This window comes from Drepanopeziza brunnea (assembly GCF_022702325.1).
Source record: "Drepanopeziza brunnea f. sp. 'multigermtubi' strain 214-2 chromosome Unknown ctg16, whole genome shotgun sequence".
NCBI classification, from domain to species: domain Eukaryota; kingdom Fungi; phylum Ascomycota; class Leotiomycetes; order Helotiales; family Drepanopezizaceae; genus Drepanopeziza; species Drepanopeziza brunnea.
This window is the reverse complement of record NW_027094079.1, coordinates 1,044,049-1,060,324: the sequence shown is the minus strand read 5'-3', so window position 1 is coordinate 1,060,324 and position 16,276 is coordinate 1,044,049. Positions and strand designations below refer to the sequence as shown.

At 50.6% G+C, this 16,276-nt stretch overlaps 3 protein-coding genes across 3 annotated transcripts; 2 read left to right on the top strand and 1 right to left on the bottom strand.

Moving 5' to 3' along the window:
* Window positions 1–8,307: 8,307 nt before the first annotated feature.
* L3040_008582 (uncharacterized protein) lies at window positions 8,308–10,299 on the top strand (the record flags this gene model as incomplete). The annotated part of the gene is made up of 5 exons (XM_007296098.2): window positions 8,308–8,892; window positions 8,945–9,055; window positions 9,111–9,164; window positions 9,241–9,426; window positions 9,706–10,299. 5 exons carry the CDS (start codon window positions 8,308–8,310, stop codon window positions 10,297–10,299), a joined length of 1,530 nt encoding a protein of 509 aa, XP_007296160.2.
* A 2,217-nt stretch (window positions 10,300–12,516) lies between these two features.
* On the bottom strand, window positions 12,517–13,131 carry L3040_008581 (uncharacterized protein; the record flags this gene model as incomplete). The annotated part of the gene is made up of 3 exons (XM_007296099.1): window positions 12,517–12,634; window positions 12,852–13,016; window positions 13,091–13,131. 3 exons carry the CDS (start codon window positions 13,129–13,131, stop codon window positions 12,517–12,519), a joined length of 324 nt encoding a protein of 107 aa, XP_007296161.1.
* A 508-nt stretch (window positions 13,132–13,639) lies between these two features.
* Window positions 13,640–16,234, top strand: L3040_008580 (uncharacterized protein; the record flags this gene model as incomplete). The annotated part of the gene is made up of 3 exons (XM_007296100.2): window positions 13,640–13,765; window positions 13,869–16,027; window positions 16,075–16,234. The coding sequence occupies 3 exons, from the start codon at window positions 13,640–13,642 to the stop codon at window positions 16,232–16,234; spliced, it is 2,445 nt and encodes an 814-aa protein (XP_007296162.2).
* Window positions 16,235–16,276: the final 42 nt, after the last annotated feature.

Here is a 16,276-nt window from a genome sequence, read left to right as displayed (position 1 = left end):
GCAAAAGGTAGTTTAGCAACGAGAAGAGCTTCGGGCTTAAACTCGCTGGTCCACTTTCGGTCGCCCTCTTCTCGAATCATATCTCATATCACCTTTAAAATCTCTTATCCCATCGACTGTACGTAGATGCACCGTAGACTATGTGTAGACTATGTGGGCCCTCGCTTATACTTATAGTTTTTTAAACCCCTGTGCACAGCCCAGAGATCTCCGGTAATACTTCGGAATATTTCAAAACCCAAACTCTCTAAACTCCGTGATACGTAGTATTTTGTTAGCTTCGGTGATAATCACCCAAACGTTATCGCAAAGTAAGGGCGGCGAGGAGGGGGAGGGGAAAGAAGGGGAGCTGAAGAGCATATTCTACATATTCTACTATCTGTTTGCTCACTAATCTAAGTCATCGAGGACGGTTTCAAGTTCGGGGACGCCTATAAGTCGGCTTTAAGACGGTCCTAGAACGGTCCCCAGACGGTCTTCTGACGAAAAAAACGAGCTTTACAGACGAAGATTTAATTGATTAAAATGACATCACTTTAGTCAATGTCATAATTATATTCTACAAAATCTACGCGCTGGGACGCGTTGGATTGACGTTGAGTGATCCACACTCTGGCGTCTCCACATCCGTGCACGGTGTATCTACGGAGTACAGTAGATGAGATGACCTTTAAAGATTAGGTTCATCTGTTAAAACCTTTTTTTAAAACCTTTTTGTCTTAACACGACTCGAAGTAAGCGGCCGCTATTTCGGGATTTCTTTTGTAAATCGGTATCGACCGACGACGAATAATGATAAAGTATTCTCGAAGAGTTATAAAGGCCTTCATTATGCTGCGTATTTATCGTGCGCGATAGCGGTCCGCAGCGCATTTATCGTAAAGATGTATCGACGCTAATTTCGAGCAATATAATGAGTACAAAAGAACGGTTATCGGTTCGAGGAAGGGATTCGAGTCGGTTAAGGGTTAGGCCGAAATGCGAAGGTCAAGCCTTTTTAGTCGATCGAGGGGGGGATTCGATCATGTAAAAGCTTCGCAGACTCGATCGTATTGTAGGCTAAAAGCCCGTCTCTCGAAGGCAGTGTAATATCGAGCAGCGCGGCTGCAGCCGGATCGAGTCAATTTAAGGTTATCGTGAAAGTTTTCATCGAGCTAAGACCCGATCTTTTTCTTACAACCATCCCGATTGATTCGATTTCGGCTCTCTACGGAGGTACAGCGGTTAAGTGTCTTAACCCTCGTCGACCCACAGCCACTTTTCCTAACCTAATTGGGTTCTGTTAAAATGAGGTTCCTCCAAATTTCGTGCCTAGCGATCACGTTATTGCCCAAGTGGGTTAGAAATATTAGCCGTGGTAACCGCTGTACCTCCGTAGACAATACAAGATTGACTACAAGGCTGAAGGTTCGTAAGAGGCACCTCGTATAGGTCCATAATCGAGCATCCCGGAATCTAGCTTTATTCAGGAAGAACAAACGCGTCATCAGAATGCCTCCGGAAAAGCTTCCGGAGATAGCTCCTGGATCGTGTGTACTGTGCATTGGTCAGTTTTCTCTTCCAGAGCTACCCCGAATCACCCACCTGCAGACAGATTGAAAGTATAATATATCGCAACCAAGCCATATTACTCATGAAATAGCGGACGAGAAATTCATACAGGGGCATCGTCGACTAGAAAACATTTTCTCAAATCGCCCTCGCTTGAAATTACCTAGCACGAACAATAAAGTTCAAAGAAATCGAGCGATACGTGAAACCGCAAATCCCTCCTCGGACCCGAATTTCAATTTTCTTGTTTCAAACTCGAACCGCCAACGACAAGAATTGCATTGAGGGCCTAGAGCGTTTCGGCGCCGGTCATTCACTTACTCGCTCGAGACCAAAATCATGGCCGTCGTAAAAGCATAATTGAAATATAGTCTTCAAAGAAGATCGATGTTAATACTCTGGTCCATAACACAGTGTCGGAAGAGCTATTGTATTGTAGCTAGGGAACAGGGATAGATAGTGGCAATTGCTCCCGCCCGGAATCTCTACAAGCATAACGAATTGCACTTTTGCAATTGTTGAATTCTGCAATATCGTATACACCTTGCGATGATACGACAGCGTCTTGATTAGGGCCCCTTGATTAGGACCACCTCGCCTCGACTCCGAGCAGCAAGCATCGGCTCATCACGCAGTAGAAGTTCTTCCTCGATCTGAGCTGCGGCGTAGACGACCGCCGAGGCACTAAAATCAATCACAGCCTCCCGAAACTTTAAAAGCCTGCAGCACTACTGTAAAAATGCAGCAGCAACTTGCTACATGTGGTCTTCGACGTTTGAGCCATTCTGCAAGCGATCTTTGCGCGTTACTTAGTATACGCCATGTAGAGCTGCACTATCAAGAGTCCGGGGAGTTGAACCAGGTCTGCGATCTAAGATCTTAAGCAGAAAGAGAGTTTGTCTTTGCTTCTTCATAATAAAGTTCCCGTCCGGAGTGGTTTCCGGACAGCAAAGATCGGAAATTTACGAGACGGAAGCGCAGATTCCAAGACTGCGATGGCAACTAGATGCTTCATTAGTGAGGTGGGGATGGGAAAGAAGGGGCGGGCCGAACCATCGCTGAAGATTTTGACACTCTATTTTGAGTGCCATGCCTTGCCGCCGGGTAACGGAAGCTGATATGCGCCAGGGAAAGTATAAAAAGGGATGATGTTGTTAATGCTCATCGCATGTTTTGATGGTGACGACACGTTCAGAAGCAGTACAGGGTTAGATTCTGCGAAACAGAGAGACACAGAGGGATTGATGAAAAGTACCTAGAGTAGCTGTGATCTTGGCTCCGAGCCATGTGGTTTTCAACTTGCCATAATGATTTAGACCTCGCCACTGTCGTACGATCTGGCCTAGAATAGAAACGGCCGAGGCAGGTCGGACGCCGATCAGCAACAGAATAGAGCCGTGAGATGGCTGCAGTACATGCAAGTAGAGCTTAAGCAGTAACAAGAGAGAAGATAGCCAGAGGCTCAAATAAGGCAGCAATGTATTGATTGTGAAGACACATGTTTAAAATTGCACCTTAGAGGGGTTGAGACCATAGTGTTATGTGAGAGAATAACGACGTACTAACCGGCGCTGGCGGGTACACCTTCCGGGGTAAGAAGGAATTGCACTCGCAATACAAAGCCCAGCCACTGGTGATTTATTGACAGTACCCAAAGGGCATCTGTAGCAGGATATAGCATAATCGCATGAGGCGCCCATGACTTTTCTCCTGGGTAAGAGCTCTGCAGCATCAACCCCTTTAACCGCAGATCTATGCCATCATGACTGAAAATGTGGTACATCTCACGGATAGCCACACTTTTTTTCCGCAGAGATGAGATGGGTTTTCAATGCATTTGCGCTCCAGAACAACAAGAAACCCAGATTCTATGACTTAACGAGAGACGCAGAGCGCCGAGCCGCAGCTTATAGATATCGCTTGCTCGCAGTTCTGAGCTGGGCACGCGGGTCTGAGCATTGGTGGAGGTGATGTTCCAGATGATGTTAGAAGGGTTGTTCGTTCCTTTCAAATCCTTTGGCTCCCAGCGGTGAAGTATCGGGCACAACATCTTTCTCTCAAAGTGTAAATCGGAACGGGATTTGAGCGGCTCGCAAAGTCTGACCACAGGCTTTTGAAATCAGAACATCTTGCAGTCTTTGCAGCGGCCAGAGTCCGAACCGAAATCATCCCTTAACCCTCGGACGAAGAACTTTTCGTAATGAATATGAGACGCTGCATCCAACACCTCCCCCCAAGAGTAGCTGGCAGAGGGCGTTGCTGAGTTGCTGATTGGGCTACCGGCTTGAACCAGTTTAAATGGCCTAATTCTGCAAATTTTGCGAAGCCATGCGGTGGTGCATCGAAATGACAGTATTCTGACAGATCACAATTTTTGAGTCACTTGCGTTGGCCTACTTCCGCTGACCGTACTTCGAAATTACAAATCGGGAGGGAGAAAATGACTGAAACGGAAAAAGCCGTTTGAGACGCTGAGGCCATGTTCATCCGGAGAAAAAGATTATCGTAAAAGGTTGTTGCCGCACAGCCCGGCAATCCCGTCTCACCGCTGGTCCAGTTCTCGTTTGAAGTTACCGTTTTAAGAATGCGAAGGTATTGGCAAGAAGCAGACGCACTTGTGACGCTGAAGAGCATGTGCGGTGCTGAGCTTGGAAGCCAACGTGGAGAATTTAACGTGGCTGCGGATGATGTGCCTGGCGATTTGCCGCGCTTCTACTGTGACGGGCTGTTCAACCACCCCAGCCCGGCCACTCAGCCCTGGGCAAATACTCGCCATCCGAGTGGACCCGGAATGATCGCGCTTTGATCTTCGTACGATTCGTTCCTGCTCGATCAGATACTGCATACCCCGGAGATCGAGCATTTCCCCGAGGGCGAAGACGCAGCTGACCACAGAATCCGATCATCGATGCAGGTAATCCTGAACAGGGCACGGTACTCGCCGTGGTGGCATTTGCAAAAGATCTGTCAAGGGTAGTCAGTCGGTGATGGATCTCCGCAAGGGTATTGGTATTCAAGGACTGCGCTTCCCCCATCTTGCGCCTCTGGCGGGAACTTGAAGGAAGGTACCGGTATCGTATCCCATCCGCTAGAGTAATATAGCCGACTAACTTGACGAGACAGTCTGGCCATGCCGGTGCGATGCGTTGGTTGTGGGTTTCTCGTGGCTATATCGGCCGTTAGAAACTCAACTCCTATCGTAGTGTAGTGGCCTCGTTCCCTATGACCCAGGCGGTGCGCTACTTGAAAAAAGGAATACTGCTGCTGAACGAGGCGAATAGTGTGCACCCTCGTTACTGCATTCCTCATCGCTAAAGCGGTCTCATTCCGTACTCCGTAGATACTCAATTTGTGCTCGAGCATTATTAATCTACCTCCCAGTAATCAGCGTGGGACCCGCAGCTTTTGGTCATATGGCCCGGGGCCGAGCAACCGCTTATATCGCTCTCGGGTGCACATAAACTGCTGTATCGATAAAGTGATACCGTTCATTGTCGGCATCATGGCGGCGATAGTATTGGCATTCGAGTCGGGTGATACAGTACAGGTAGGTGGTGGCGGCGACGAAGATAGGGTTGTAAGTACGAAGTAGGTGTAAGCAATTGAATGTAAGTAAGTGAGTAAAGTAAATTAAAGTAGCTCTGCAGCTCTGCACCGGACCTTAGCGCCGATCCAATATTGTTATTCACGTGATATTATTATCACCTGATCCGACTCGGCTCCACCTATTTTTAGCCGAGCTTTCTTCTCGCAACGTTTGCCCTAGTGATTCAACCAAACTCGCGCACGGTTTGTTGACGCTGCCGTTGCCGTTGCCGTTCGAGTTTCTAACAGCCGCTAGTATCTATCCTATCCTATCCTATCCTATCCTATCCGACCCGCGTCTCTCACTCAAGGCTCAAGGTACTTAGGCATAGGGCATACCGTCGGTCCAGCTGCGGGATTATCTTGGTCCCGGTGGAAGTCAAAGACATGGCTTGCTCCCCGCGCGCAAATGATAGAAGTATAGGTGCATATATTTACACACACAATATATATATATATATTCGGTACAACTATGTGTGTATACGTCCGGAAAATGCCTTCGCCACCCTACCAGAGTCGGCCAGTCGGGATTGACTCCGGAGGATCTTTAACCTTGTCGTACGCAGCTTAACTCAACCACAGAGTCGGGATTGCCCAGGGTACGGTGGTGCTTTCGACTTGTGCTCGGGCCAGGTTGCTCGATCGATGGCTGTTCAACCTCTGATACATATCATCTTCGCCCGTTAACCGTGACGTTATGAGATGGGATAGGATGTTCCTGAAAACGCCACCGGACGGGAGACGAACGGACCTACGCAGCATCTATCTATCTATCTATCTATATGCTACGATTAGGTGGCTGGCCTCCTGATTTCCCGCTCGGCCCCGGGCTGTGCGGTGAGTCCATCACCGCAACGGATCTGATGCAGTGAATCGAACGGCGATCCTACTCGCCCAGCGCCCAGCGACACGAAAGGCCAATATGTTCGAGGCTGTTGGGCTGTTGGCCTATGAGAACGAACACCAGAGGAGCAGGTGTGTATTGTGTGCAAGGAATCTATCTTCACAACATCACCACCAAGGTTGCGTTGCGCAGATTTCAGTGGATCGGGCTTGAAGCGTGGATTCAAAGCGGCTGGCTGGAATTTCCCAAAGCCTATGGAGATGGAAAGACGTCCACAGGTGCACCGTGTCCAGTTCCCATCGGACATCGTGGCCCCGCCTGGTCCTGCCATCACGATGATATGGGTGGATGTAGGTGTGGGTGTTCGACTGCAAATATATATACATATATGATACATATATATGTATACATATGTATCATATATGTATATACGATATGCTCGATTCTCATCTTCGTCAGATTTTCATGCAAACGAGAGTTCCGCGGCTGAGCGCTTCCTTGTTCCCCGGCCACACGCATACTGCACCAGGTCCGACCGGGGTGGAGGGCGTTTCCGTCAGATTTCAACCTCGTGTCGCTGACGACATCTCACCTGGTGGTCTACTCTCCTCTCTCCCTCTCCTCTCCTCTCTTCTCAATCTCTTCCTGGATCGCGGCTCCTTGACACTTCAGTCTACGGAGTACGTCGCAGCCGCAGTATGCGCCGAGAAACAGAATCTCCGGCGCCCACCAACTTGATATATCAGTACGTGCGATGTAATGCAATGGATGCGTGTTACTACATCCACAGCTACAGTACTCAGAAGATGTGGAGTGATAACAGAGCTGTGGGTAGTGGTAGTGATGTGATGTGATCGCCAGAGCCAGAGCCAAAGCCAGAGCAAGAGAACGTCCTGACCACCAGGTAGGGCTGGACTAGACTGGGGACTTTTCTTGCAAGACCCGGACTTACACTATACCGTCTGGTATCTAGTCTCTACATCTACATCTACCACTCCACTCTATCGTACTGTACTGTACAGAGAATGCTACTTGTCTTTTCGGTCATCTTCCTCGCTAACCCCCACGTCCACATCCACTCCACATTTACGTCTGCATCTGCGTCCGCGTCTGCGTCTGATAGCCGAAGCCAGAAAGCTAAAAGCCAACAGGGGTCCATATGCATCTCTAGTATTGTACTTCATTTGGCTTGGAGGCTCGCAAGATCCATGACCCCGGGGCATCAATGTCTTTGACCTCTCTTTTACATCTCTTCCGAGTCTCTTACGGAATCCATATCCACACCACATCCACTTCCTGGATTTCCACTCCCGCCTCCACTTCCACTGCACGATGCCTCAATCGATGGCTAGTCGTTCATCTGCAGCAGCCAATGCATGCACAGATATTGGGGTCCCTGTCTTGACGTGCGGAAAAGATATCATACACTACACCATCTCATCCCATCACATAACCAGAATTTGAACCAATTATACCCCAGTTTGGTTTGGTCTGTCTTGTTTATCATCCCATCCCATCTCATCTGTACTCTCGTCGTGACACATCCCCCGGTCGCAGACCTCCCCCCTCTCCCCCTTGTCAGCTTTGGCAAGTACTGGCACTCACTTCACTAGTGAGCTTGTCTACCCGTTGTTTTGTATGGAAATATCTTCATCCAACTAAATGCCTGACTCTTCATCGATCACGGCCTACCTTCCGGCCTGCCTGCCTGTACGGCAAGAGCCCTGGTCAGTCTCCATGTCCGTAAATGTAATGCGTCCAGGTATGGGGCCTGTCATTGGCGTCGTGTCAGTCGGCCACCGCGGGACGGCCGTTCTGAAAAATCGTTCAAGTCCAAGTGGGGGCTGATGAGCAGCCTTTTTGTATATGAGGGACATAGGACACCCGTCATGACGTGAAATATTGAGGAGCCAGTATCGTACATCCATCGATTGGCAACACTTTTTATTCCTCCTCAACCTCACTCAGGAAAAGTCACACAAACATACTTCCACAAGCCAACCACAGATATATCACAATATACCCACCGATCATACTTGTCGCTTTCTTCTAGAAAATTTTTGCCCTTCATATTGTTTGCTGCATCTAACACCTACCGTTTTTCTTCTTCTTGGTCTTGCTGCCTCACCTCTCGATCCGCCACCCTACGAACAACAAGAACAACGACGTCAACAACAGGAATCTCTCGCCCACTCCTCACATCCTAAAAGTCTTGCTTCCAGCAAGACAAAACCGGCAAGCTGGCAGTCATCAAGCACGGTTCGGGTCAGGCTTGGGGTCGTTGGCCGGAGCAGAGCGCGCAACAACCAATCCATACCTTTTACACAATGGATATCTCTGGTTTGGTTCCTTCGTACCATGACCATGATCGAACGGTCTCTTCTGCTGAGCTAAATGGGGCCATCATGGCGCCTCAATACGCACCTGTTCAGACCTACAGTGGAGTGACTACCCACAGCGTAGAGGTAGTTGCCCACCACCAGATGCAGCACCAGCAGCCGTTCAGCTACGATGGTCTCCACGGAGCCACTGCCAGCACCAACATCGTTCCGACTTTCGCGCCTGCAGCCCCCGCGAGCATGAATTTCATGCAGCAGAGGCCACTCGCACGCTTGACGCAAGGAGACACCGGGCATCAGCCAGCTTCCTATGTACATGTACAGCTGGAACCGAGGCAGAGTTACTTCCAACAACATGCCAGTCGCAATCCTGCTATCAAGTCGGAGTCGGTGTGGCCAGTCACCCGCCCTGTTCAGTCTTCCGACACGGCGAGCACCAGCAGAGTCATCCCAGATGAATCCAAAGAAATTGCTTTCCACACACCAATGGACGAGCTTATGAAAGTTATCCAGGCCAAGTCGCCAAATAAGCTACAACAGGAACCTTCCTCGGCTGGGCAGAAAAAACCAGCGGTAAGTCGCCCTCATTCGATTCATCGGGCCTTCAACAAGCTAACGGGAGAAGGCGGCCAAGAAGCGTTACCGATGTACCATCACCGACGAGTGCGACATGAGCTTCTCTCAAAAGACCCATCTCGACATCCACGAGCGAAAGCACACAGGAGAGAGGCCCTACGTAAGCCCCCACCAAAATCCACTGCGTGAGATTTATATGCTGATTTTTACCCTAGTTCTGCACTTTTGAAGGCTGCGGTCTGACATTCTCTCAGCTTGGGAATAAGAAGGTATTTTACACCCAGCCCAGTCTCAGCTGGCACTCTCTCCCGAGAAGAGCATTCGTACTGATAGCCTCCTCCCTAGTCGCACGAACGTCTCCACACCGGAGAACGTCCATACAATTGCCCAAAATGCGACAGAAATTTCGCCCAGAAGGGCCAGGTGCGAGCTCACATGAACGTACATCTGGGAGTGAAGCCCTTCATCTGTCGGTTTGAAGAGAACGGAAAAGAGTGCGGGAAGCTGTTTACCCAGCGCGGTAACTTGAAGGTACGTTCTTTATATTCTTCTCTACTTTCTCTATTTTTATTTTTTTCGCCCTTGGAGGTCTCTTACCCAAGAATGTTGCACTCCGCAATCGCATAGTGGAAACTACTCCCTCTATTTCAACTCTGTGGCTTTGAACCCTTGATTTTTTACTTTTCTTTCTTTTTATCCCAGTCCACCTGTACCCCCTACACGCACTCTTAACCGGGGAAAAGAAAAGGAAAAAGAAAACAGAAAAAAGGACAAGCCAGAAGCGAAGCTGACATTGTCTCCTCCACACAGTCCCACTGCAACAACTTTCACAAAGAAACCATCGCGGAGCTCACCATCAAGTTCGCCTCCACCGAGCCAGAGCAGATGACGCGCGCCGAGAAGGAGATGCGGGAGTACTTCAGCAACCTATTCAAGAACTCTAACAAGGGCATCAAGGGCCGCGGCGTAGGCCGCAAGATCAGCCACGGCTCGCGCGCGCTCCAGGCCCGCATGCAGGGCCTGAATATCGAGTCCTCGTCCTCGTCCTCCTCGTCCCGCAGCCGCAGCCGCAGCCGCAGCCGCAGTAGGTACCGCGCCTCGCCGCCGGGCTCCGCGCGCGCCAACATGGATGTGATGGCCATACAGGGCGGGGGCGTCGGCCCCGAGCACCAACACCACCTCCACAACCGGTACGAGATGTTCGAGGGCAGCGACGCCGGCAGCAGCAGCGGTAGCAGCAGCGGTAGCAGCAGCGGTAGCAGCAGTAGCAGCCAGAGCGACCAGTCCTCGATGCACTCGAGCCCGGGCTCGGACGCGTCGTACGAGTACTCCCACGCTGATGTGTTCGGCGAGAGCGAGCGCGTGCACATTCACTTGGCTTTCGGGGACCGGATGCCCTACTGATTGTCGGAAGCACCGGGAGGGTGGGGGAATGTAGATCTGAGATTTCGAATGGACGGGTGGGGCGGAGATACATGGGTGGATATCGAGGCGCCGTGGGGCGATGGGCAATGAGCATCCACAAAAATTGATGCACTAGCCCGGCCGAACGACCCTGACCGACTACGAGAGCTGCAGCACGATCGATTGGTGGGGTAGTGTATCAAACTCTCATTTCACGAGTACGAACACGAGAACGACGACGACCACGACGACCACGACGGCATGGACATAGAAAGCTGTTGATGAATGAATGGATAGCTGGACATATCGTGGAGGGAGGGTGGCGGGTGGGAATCACGTCTGGGCATCTATCGGCGGCTCTTTTTCTTTTCCTCTCTTCATTTCTTTTCTCCTCTTCTCTTCCTCTCTTCTCTTTCTCTCCCTAGAACTTTGGCTCGTTTGGCTCCTTTTTCCGTCTGCAAGTTTCTATTTTTCCGGTCCATCAATCTCAGATCTCCTGTTTTCTCTACTTTCTCTCCCATCTACAAATCTCTCTAAAACACGACTTTGCAGCATCGAGTCCGAGTCGACATCAAGTCGCTAGTTTTCTTTTCTTTGCTTTACTTTGCTATTTGGGGTGGAGTGGCTTCGCTTCACTTCATATCGCCCCGTACATTTGTTTGCTCGCTTGAGAGTAACGGTATAGACAAGGAAAGGGTGCGGTAAAAAAAATCATCGCTTGTTTTCGTTTAGACTTTTTGAACGAAACGTCATCGTGACGGGACGGAAGGGGAATATAGGGAACCTGTTGAAGAAAAAAATGATGAGAAAGGCTTCGCCTGCTTCTTTGCGGATAAGAGAGTGCATAAGGGAGACAGTTTTAATTACCCTGCGACTTGTAACCAAAAAAAAAAATACATATATATATTACCATAGACACAGCTTGAGCCATCCTGTACAAAGATGGACTGCCATGTCAACAACTAACTGTGGCTGGCTACTTTGGACAGCCAGCCAGATCAGCACGTCTGGACTTGATTGAGAGTTATCGTGGCCGTTGGTTTGAATCAAATTTCCCACCACTAGTTTCACAGCACTGTATGGAATTTCATGGTGAGGTTACATCAAAGTGCACTTTTGTGATGCGAAAAGGGGCTCGCTTGTTTGGCGATTTCCCCTACAGGGGGCATAGGTAGGGTAGGTACCTCACAAAGCCCAGAACCTTTCTGCTCATCTGGAACATCGCGTCCCTGAAAACACAATTTCAGGACTGAATTTGAAAAATCTTGCTATTTCAATAGCCTGCGTACTGAGTGCCTCGGATCTGTGCCGCGCGCAGCCCCTGACCAACAGCGAGGGAGAAGCGATCACGCAACGCCCCAATTACTTGGCGCTTGCCGCCCGGGGCTGCAAGCCTTAAAATCCCGCGCTGCTGGGCCTGCAGCCATTACAGAAGAGATGCAGACCTAGATCTGTCTACCGGTTTTCCGGGCATTATTCCAGGAGCTGGCAGTTGACAAGTACGCGGGCTGCTAATTCGTGCGAAGAAGATTTCGACCCGGTGATTCTCGACTGCGGAGTACTCGAGCTGGCAGATAATATGCCTCACCTTGACTTGGGAGACGCGCGGTGCAGCCTTCACCGCTGAGAAACGGAGCGAGGCGGCTTTGGCAGATCCCAAATCTCGGGTCCCGGAACCCGGGAGGCTTGTGCTGGGGTGCCGTGTAAGGTTGCGTGCAGTGGGTTCATCACACAGCGTAGACTTCCGCTTAGCGCGGGAGGAACCTTGGAGCTGAACATAACAACAACTTTTAGTGTAAAAGCAGCGTCCATTGCGAATTTGCGCCATAATTTGCAAATACTGGAAGAGCTATCTTTGGACGCGATCTTGAATGGATTGTGACTGATTATGGACGGGATGGTCGCTCACTGACACCCGATGTTTTTGAAAGAACGGTGAGGCGGATGTGGAGCTGGCCTGGTGCCGATCGGTACAGGGCAAACCCGGCCGGGCCGATGTGTGTTGTACAGCCTGTCTCTGGAGGCTGGACTGCATATCGCGAAATAGACCTGGATGCCACGCTTCCCGATCCCCTTCGCATTTCCTTGAAACAACCTGTAATGTGACCACATGAGAGACTGCAACAGTCGAGAGCTGACTAGGGGCTCTTGGTCAGGCAATAGCCGCACCGAAAGTCTTATAAAAATGGCCTGATGCCTTGATTTGGTATTGGATGATTAGCCTCCATGTAGAGTTGAGACGAAGAGAATATTGTCATTGTGTTGCAGGGCGTAAGTAGCTTCGCCCTCTAACTCCCAGTCGGCATCGTTGATCAGTACCAGGATTCCCGGGCGGCTGTATGCATGCAAGTGATCAGTAAGACGGCCTAATTTGTCTGAAAGATTTAAATGGCGAGGGAATTGAGGGTCGTCGAGCGGATGGCGATGGCATGCAGATTCCAATATAATGTAGAGTGAAGTGAAAAGTAATGATTCGATGACGCCAAAGCGTTGAAGGAGCGGTGTCCGTATAGTGGTATGATGAATGCATGGTGAGCAGAGTTGTGGCTTACACGTGACCATCCAGTATGAACATCTCCTTCCTTGCATCTTTCATGAGCTCCTCGCAGAGATAGTTGACGAGCCATCCGACGGTGACGGCGTTTCCCTTTTCGTCTGTGGCAGGGACCTGGAGCTTGTGCTGACGCTCATCGGAGAAGAGCATCTCCAGGCCACCGCTGATTGAGGCCTTAGCTCTGCACCCCCACGCAAATCCAGGGATAGACAGTAGAAATAACACCGATGTACTTACGAGAACTCGACAACAAGAGAAATAAGGGGTTGAGAAGCCATCTCGCGTTTGCGGGGATCGTAGAAGTTGTGTGTAGGCGAAGGGCTCAGGGTTTGGAGAGAGGAAGGACGACACGATCGTGAAGAATGAGGTTGTGGTAACCTTTTCGCTTAGCGTGCGATCCTCACTCACATTACCGGTACTTCGTCGTTATGCAGTCAGACTCACACAAAGTATGGTGACTTTGTATATACGTAGATATGAGACTAGGCAAGATACATTGTGCCATTGAGTTATTATTCGGAATTCTCAGGAGGAGGATAGGAGTTCTGAGCTTGAACAAGTGAAAATGAACTATGCTCTGCTGTCCGGAATCACGATGCAATTTTGCCGAAAAGTCTTCCACCCTCAAATCCCGTGATCGGCCAGTTCAACCTCGAGCACAGAACAACCAAGCTGGCAGAGAAGATACAAATTTGGTTCTCGAATATGCAATACTGTCGATGAGTCGTTGCAACCTGCTGATCTATCCATTTTCGCAGAATTAAGTGAGCCGGCGGTGGACTGGAGATGGCTCAAGCCAGCGCAGACTATCTGGCTGCAGGAGCAAATCGCCATCCCTCTGCTGCAGATTGGGATACAGCAGGCCTCCTTGCGCATGGTGCCGATAGAAATGTTGCGTTGTGGCAACCGCAGGTCAGTGTCGATTGTTACATAGGGTGGCGCCGTCGTCCCATCGCCACATGAATATCACAGAAAACAGCGCGCGAGAATGAACGGAAATCTAACGTCTGGCTAGAACGAAACCTCAAGAGGTGTTCATGATCTTCTAGATGGCCATACAGACACAGTGAACGCCGTCAAATTCGTCCCCGGAACTCCAGGCCTCCTCCTCAGCGGCTCCGTCGACAAAACCGTTAAAATATGGAGCAATGACCAATCCACGAATCGCTATTCATGCATCCAGACTCTCTCAGACCATTCAAACTCCATCAACTGCATAGGAGTCTCAAGTCGTTCATCCAAAATCTTCGTCACGGGAGCAGCAGATTTCACCGTCAAGGTCTGGTCTCTGGACGACGAGAAAGTCGCATCACTGCGGCAAACCATCAACATCGCCCCGAAATTCTTCCCACTGTCGTTGGCTTTGTGTAATTTGGCCGATTCACTGGAATCGTATGTGCTTGCTGTTGCTGGCACCAAAGATATCATCCAGCTCTACGTCCGAGACGCGAAGAATAGCCCAGAGTTCAAGCTTCAGGCTACCTTAGCCGGCCACGAAGGCTGGATCAGGTCATTGGAATTTACCCAAGAGTCCTTCAACCCAAAGAGTGATCTCATCCTAGCCTCAGCAAGCCAGGATAAGTACATCCGGCTATGGAGGATCCATCAAGGAACACAGTTGCCCGCCGCAGCAGCTAGTGCAGATCCGTCTTTGGGAGCCTTCATGCCCGGGAAATCGCTTTCAAATAAAGCGCATCGCTTCAGAGCAGATGACATGAATTTCTCGGCTACCTTCGAGGCACTTCTACTAGGGCACGAGGACTGGATCTACAGCACGAAATGGTTTGCTGTAGGGAAGAGTTTACAGCTTCTCTCAGTATCGGCGGATAACTCGCTAGCCATTTGGGAGCCTGATGAGACGACTGGTGTCTGGGTCACGGTTGCACGAATGGGTGAGATCAGTTCTGAGAAGGGATCGACTACTGCTACTGGAAGTACCGGTGGTTTCTGGACAGGTCTATGGTCCCCGTCAGGCAAAACTGTCGTGTGTCTCGGACGTACAGGCAGTTGGAGATTGTGGAATTACGATTTGGGGAAAGATAAATGGGTTCAGAGTGTGGGAGTTAGCGGGCACACGCAGTCGGTCACTGGGATTGCTTGGTCCAAGGAGGGCGATTACCTGCTCTCTACAAGCTCCGATCAGACTACAAGGCTCCACGCAAGATGGAAGCGGGACGACATCGTTTCATGGCACGAGATGGCAAGACCACAAATCCATGGCTACGATCTCAACTGCATCGACTCGCTAGGAGCCTCTCAGTTCATCTCAGGCGCAGAGGAAAAGCTCCTCCGCGTCTTCAGCGAGCCCAAGGCTGTCGCAAACCTGCTTCACACCTTATGCGGCTTCTCAAGCTCGCACGTGGAGGACATGCCCGACGCAGCCAACATGCCCGTCCTCGGCCTCTCCAACAAAGCCATCGAAAAGGTCGCCGACGACCACGAAACTGGAAGCCCTCAAGACAAGAACGTAGACCCGGCCTCTATCGTGCGCAAATCCACCCTCAACCTGTCCCACCCACCCCTCGAAGACCAGCTATCGCGCCATACGCTGTGGCCCGAGATCGAGAAGCTGTACGGCCACGGCTATGAGATCTCGGCCCTAGCAGCCAGCCACGACGGGTCGCTGGTAGCGACCGCGTGTAAGGCGACGTCTCTGGACCACGCTGTCATCAGGATCTTCGAGACTGAAAGCTGGCACGAGGTGAAGCCACCGTTGACGGCCCACACGCTGACCGTTGCGCGACTCAGGTTCTCGTCAGACGATGCGTTACTTCTGAGTGTTGGCCGTGATCGGCAGTGGGCCGTTTTCCAGCGGGAGGCAGAGGGTGAGAAGAAGGGGAATGGGTATAAGCTGCTGGAGGCGAATCTGAAGGGCCATTCAAGGATGATCCTAGATGCGGCTTGGGCACCTATGGGGGGGAGCGTTTTCGCAACAGCGGGCAGGGATAAGCAGGTGAAGTTTTGGGCGCGGGAAGAAGCAAGTACCGGGGGGTATGTGTGTAAGGCTACGATTGCGGAGGAGCATCCGGTGACTGCGGTGGATTTTATGGATGGGTGTGTAGCTGATGGCCGGGCATATCTCGCAGTTGGGACTGAGGTCGGGAGGGTCAGAATATACTGCCTGGATGCCGAGAAGGCGTTTGATGTGACTGAGCTGGGGGTGGAGTATCCTAGGTTTGTCCGGCTGTACCTCTTTGTAAACTTGATACTAAGACTTCTAGTGCATACCCATATCCTTCGAAGGCTATCACCCAACTAGCCTGGAAGCCACATAGTGGAGGGAACGCTAGGAAGATTGAGATGCAGCTTGCGGTGGCAAGCGAGGACAGTTCTTTGCGGATCTATTCCCTAGGCCTTCCCGAAGCTGCTGGTTCTGAATAGACACCAGGATTTTTTGAACGCCGATCAATGTTAAATGCTGCG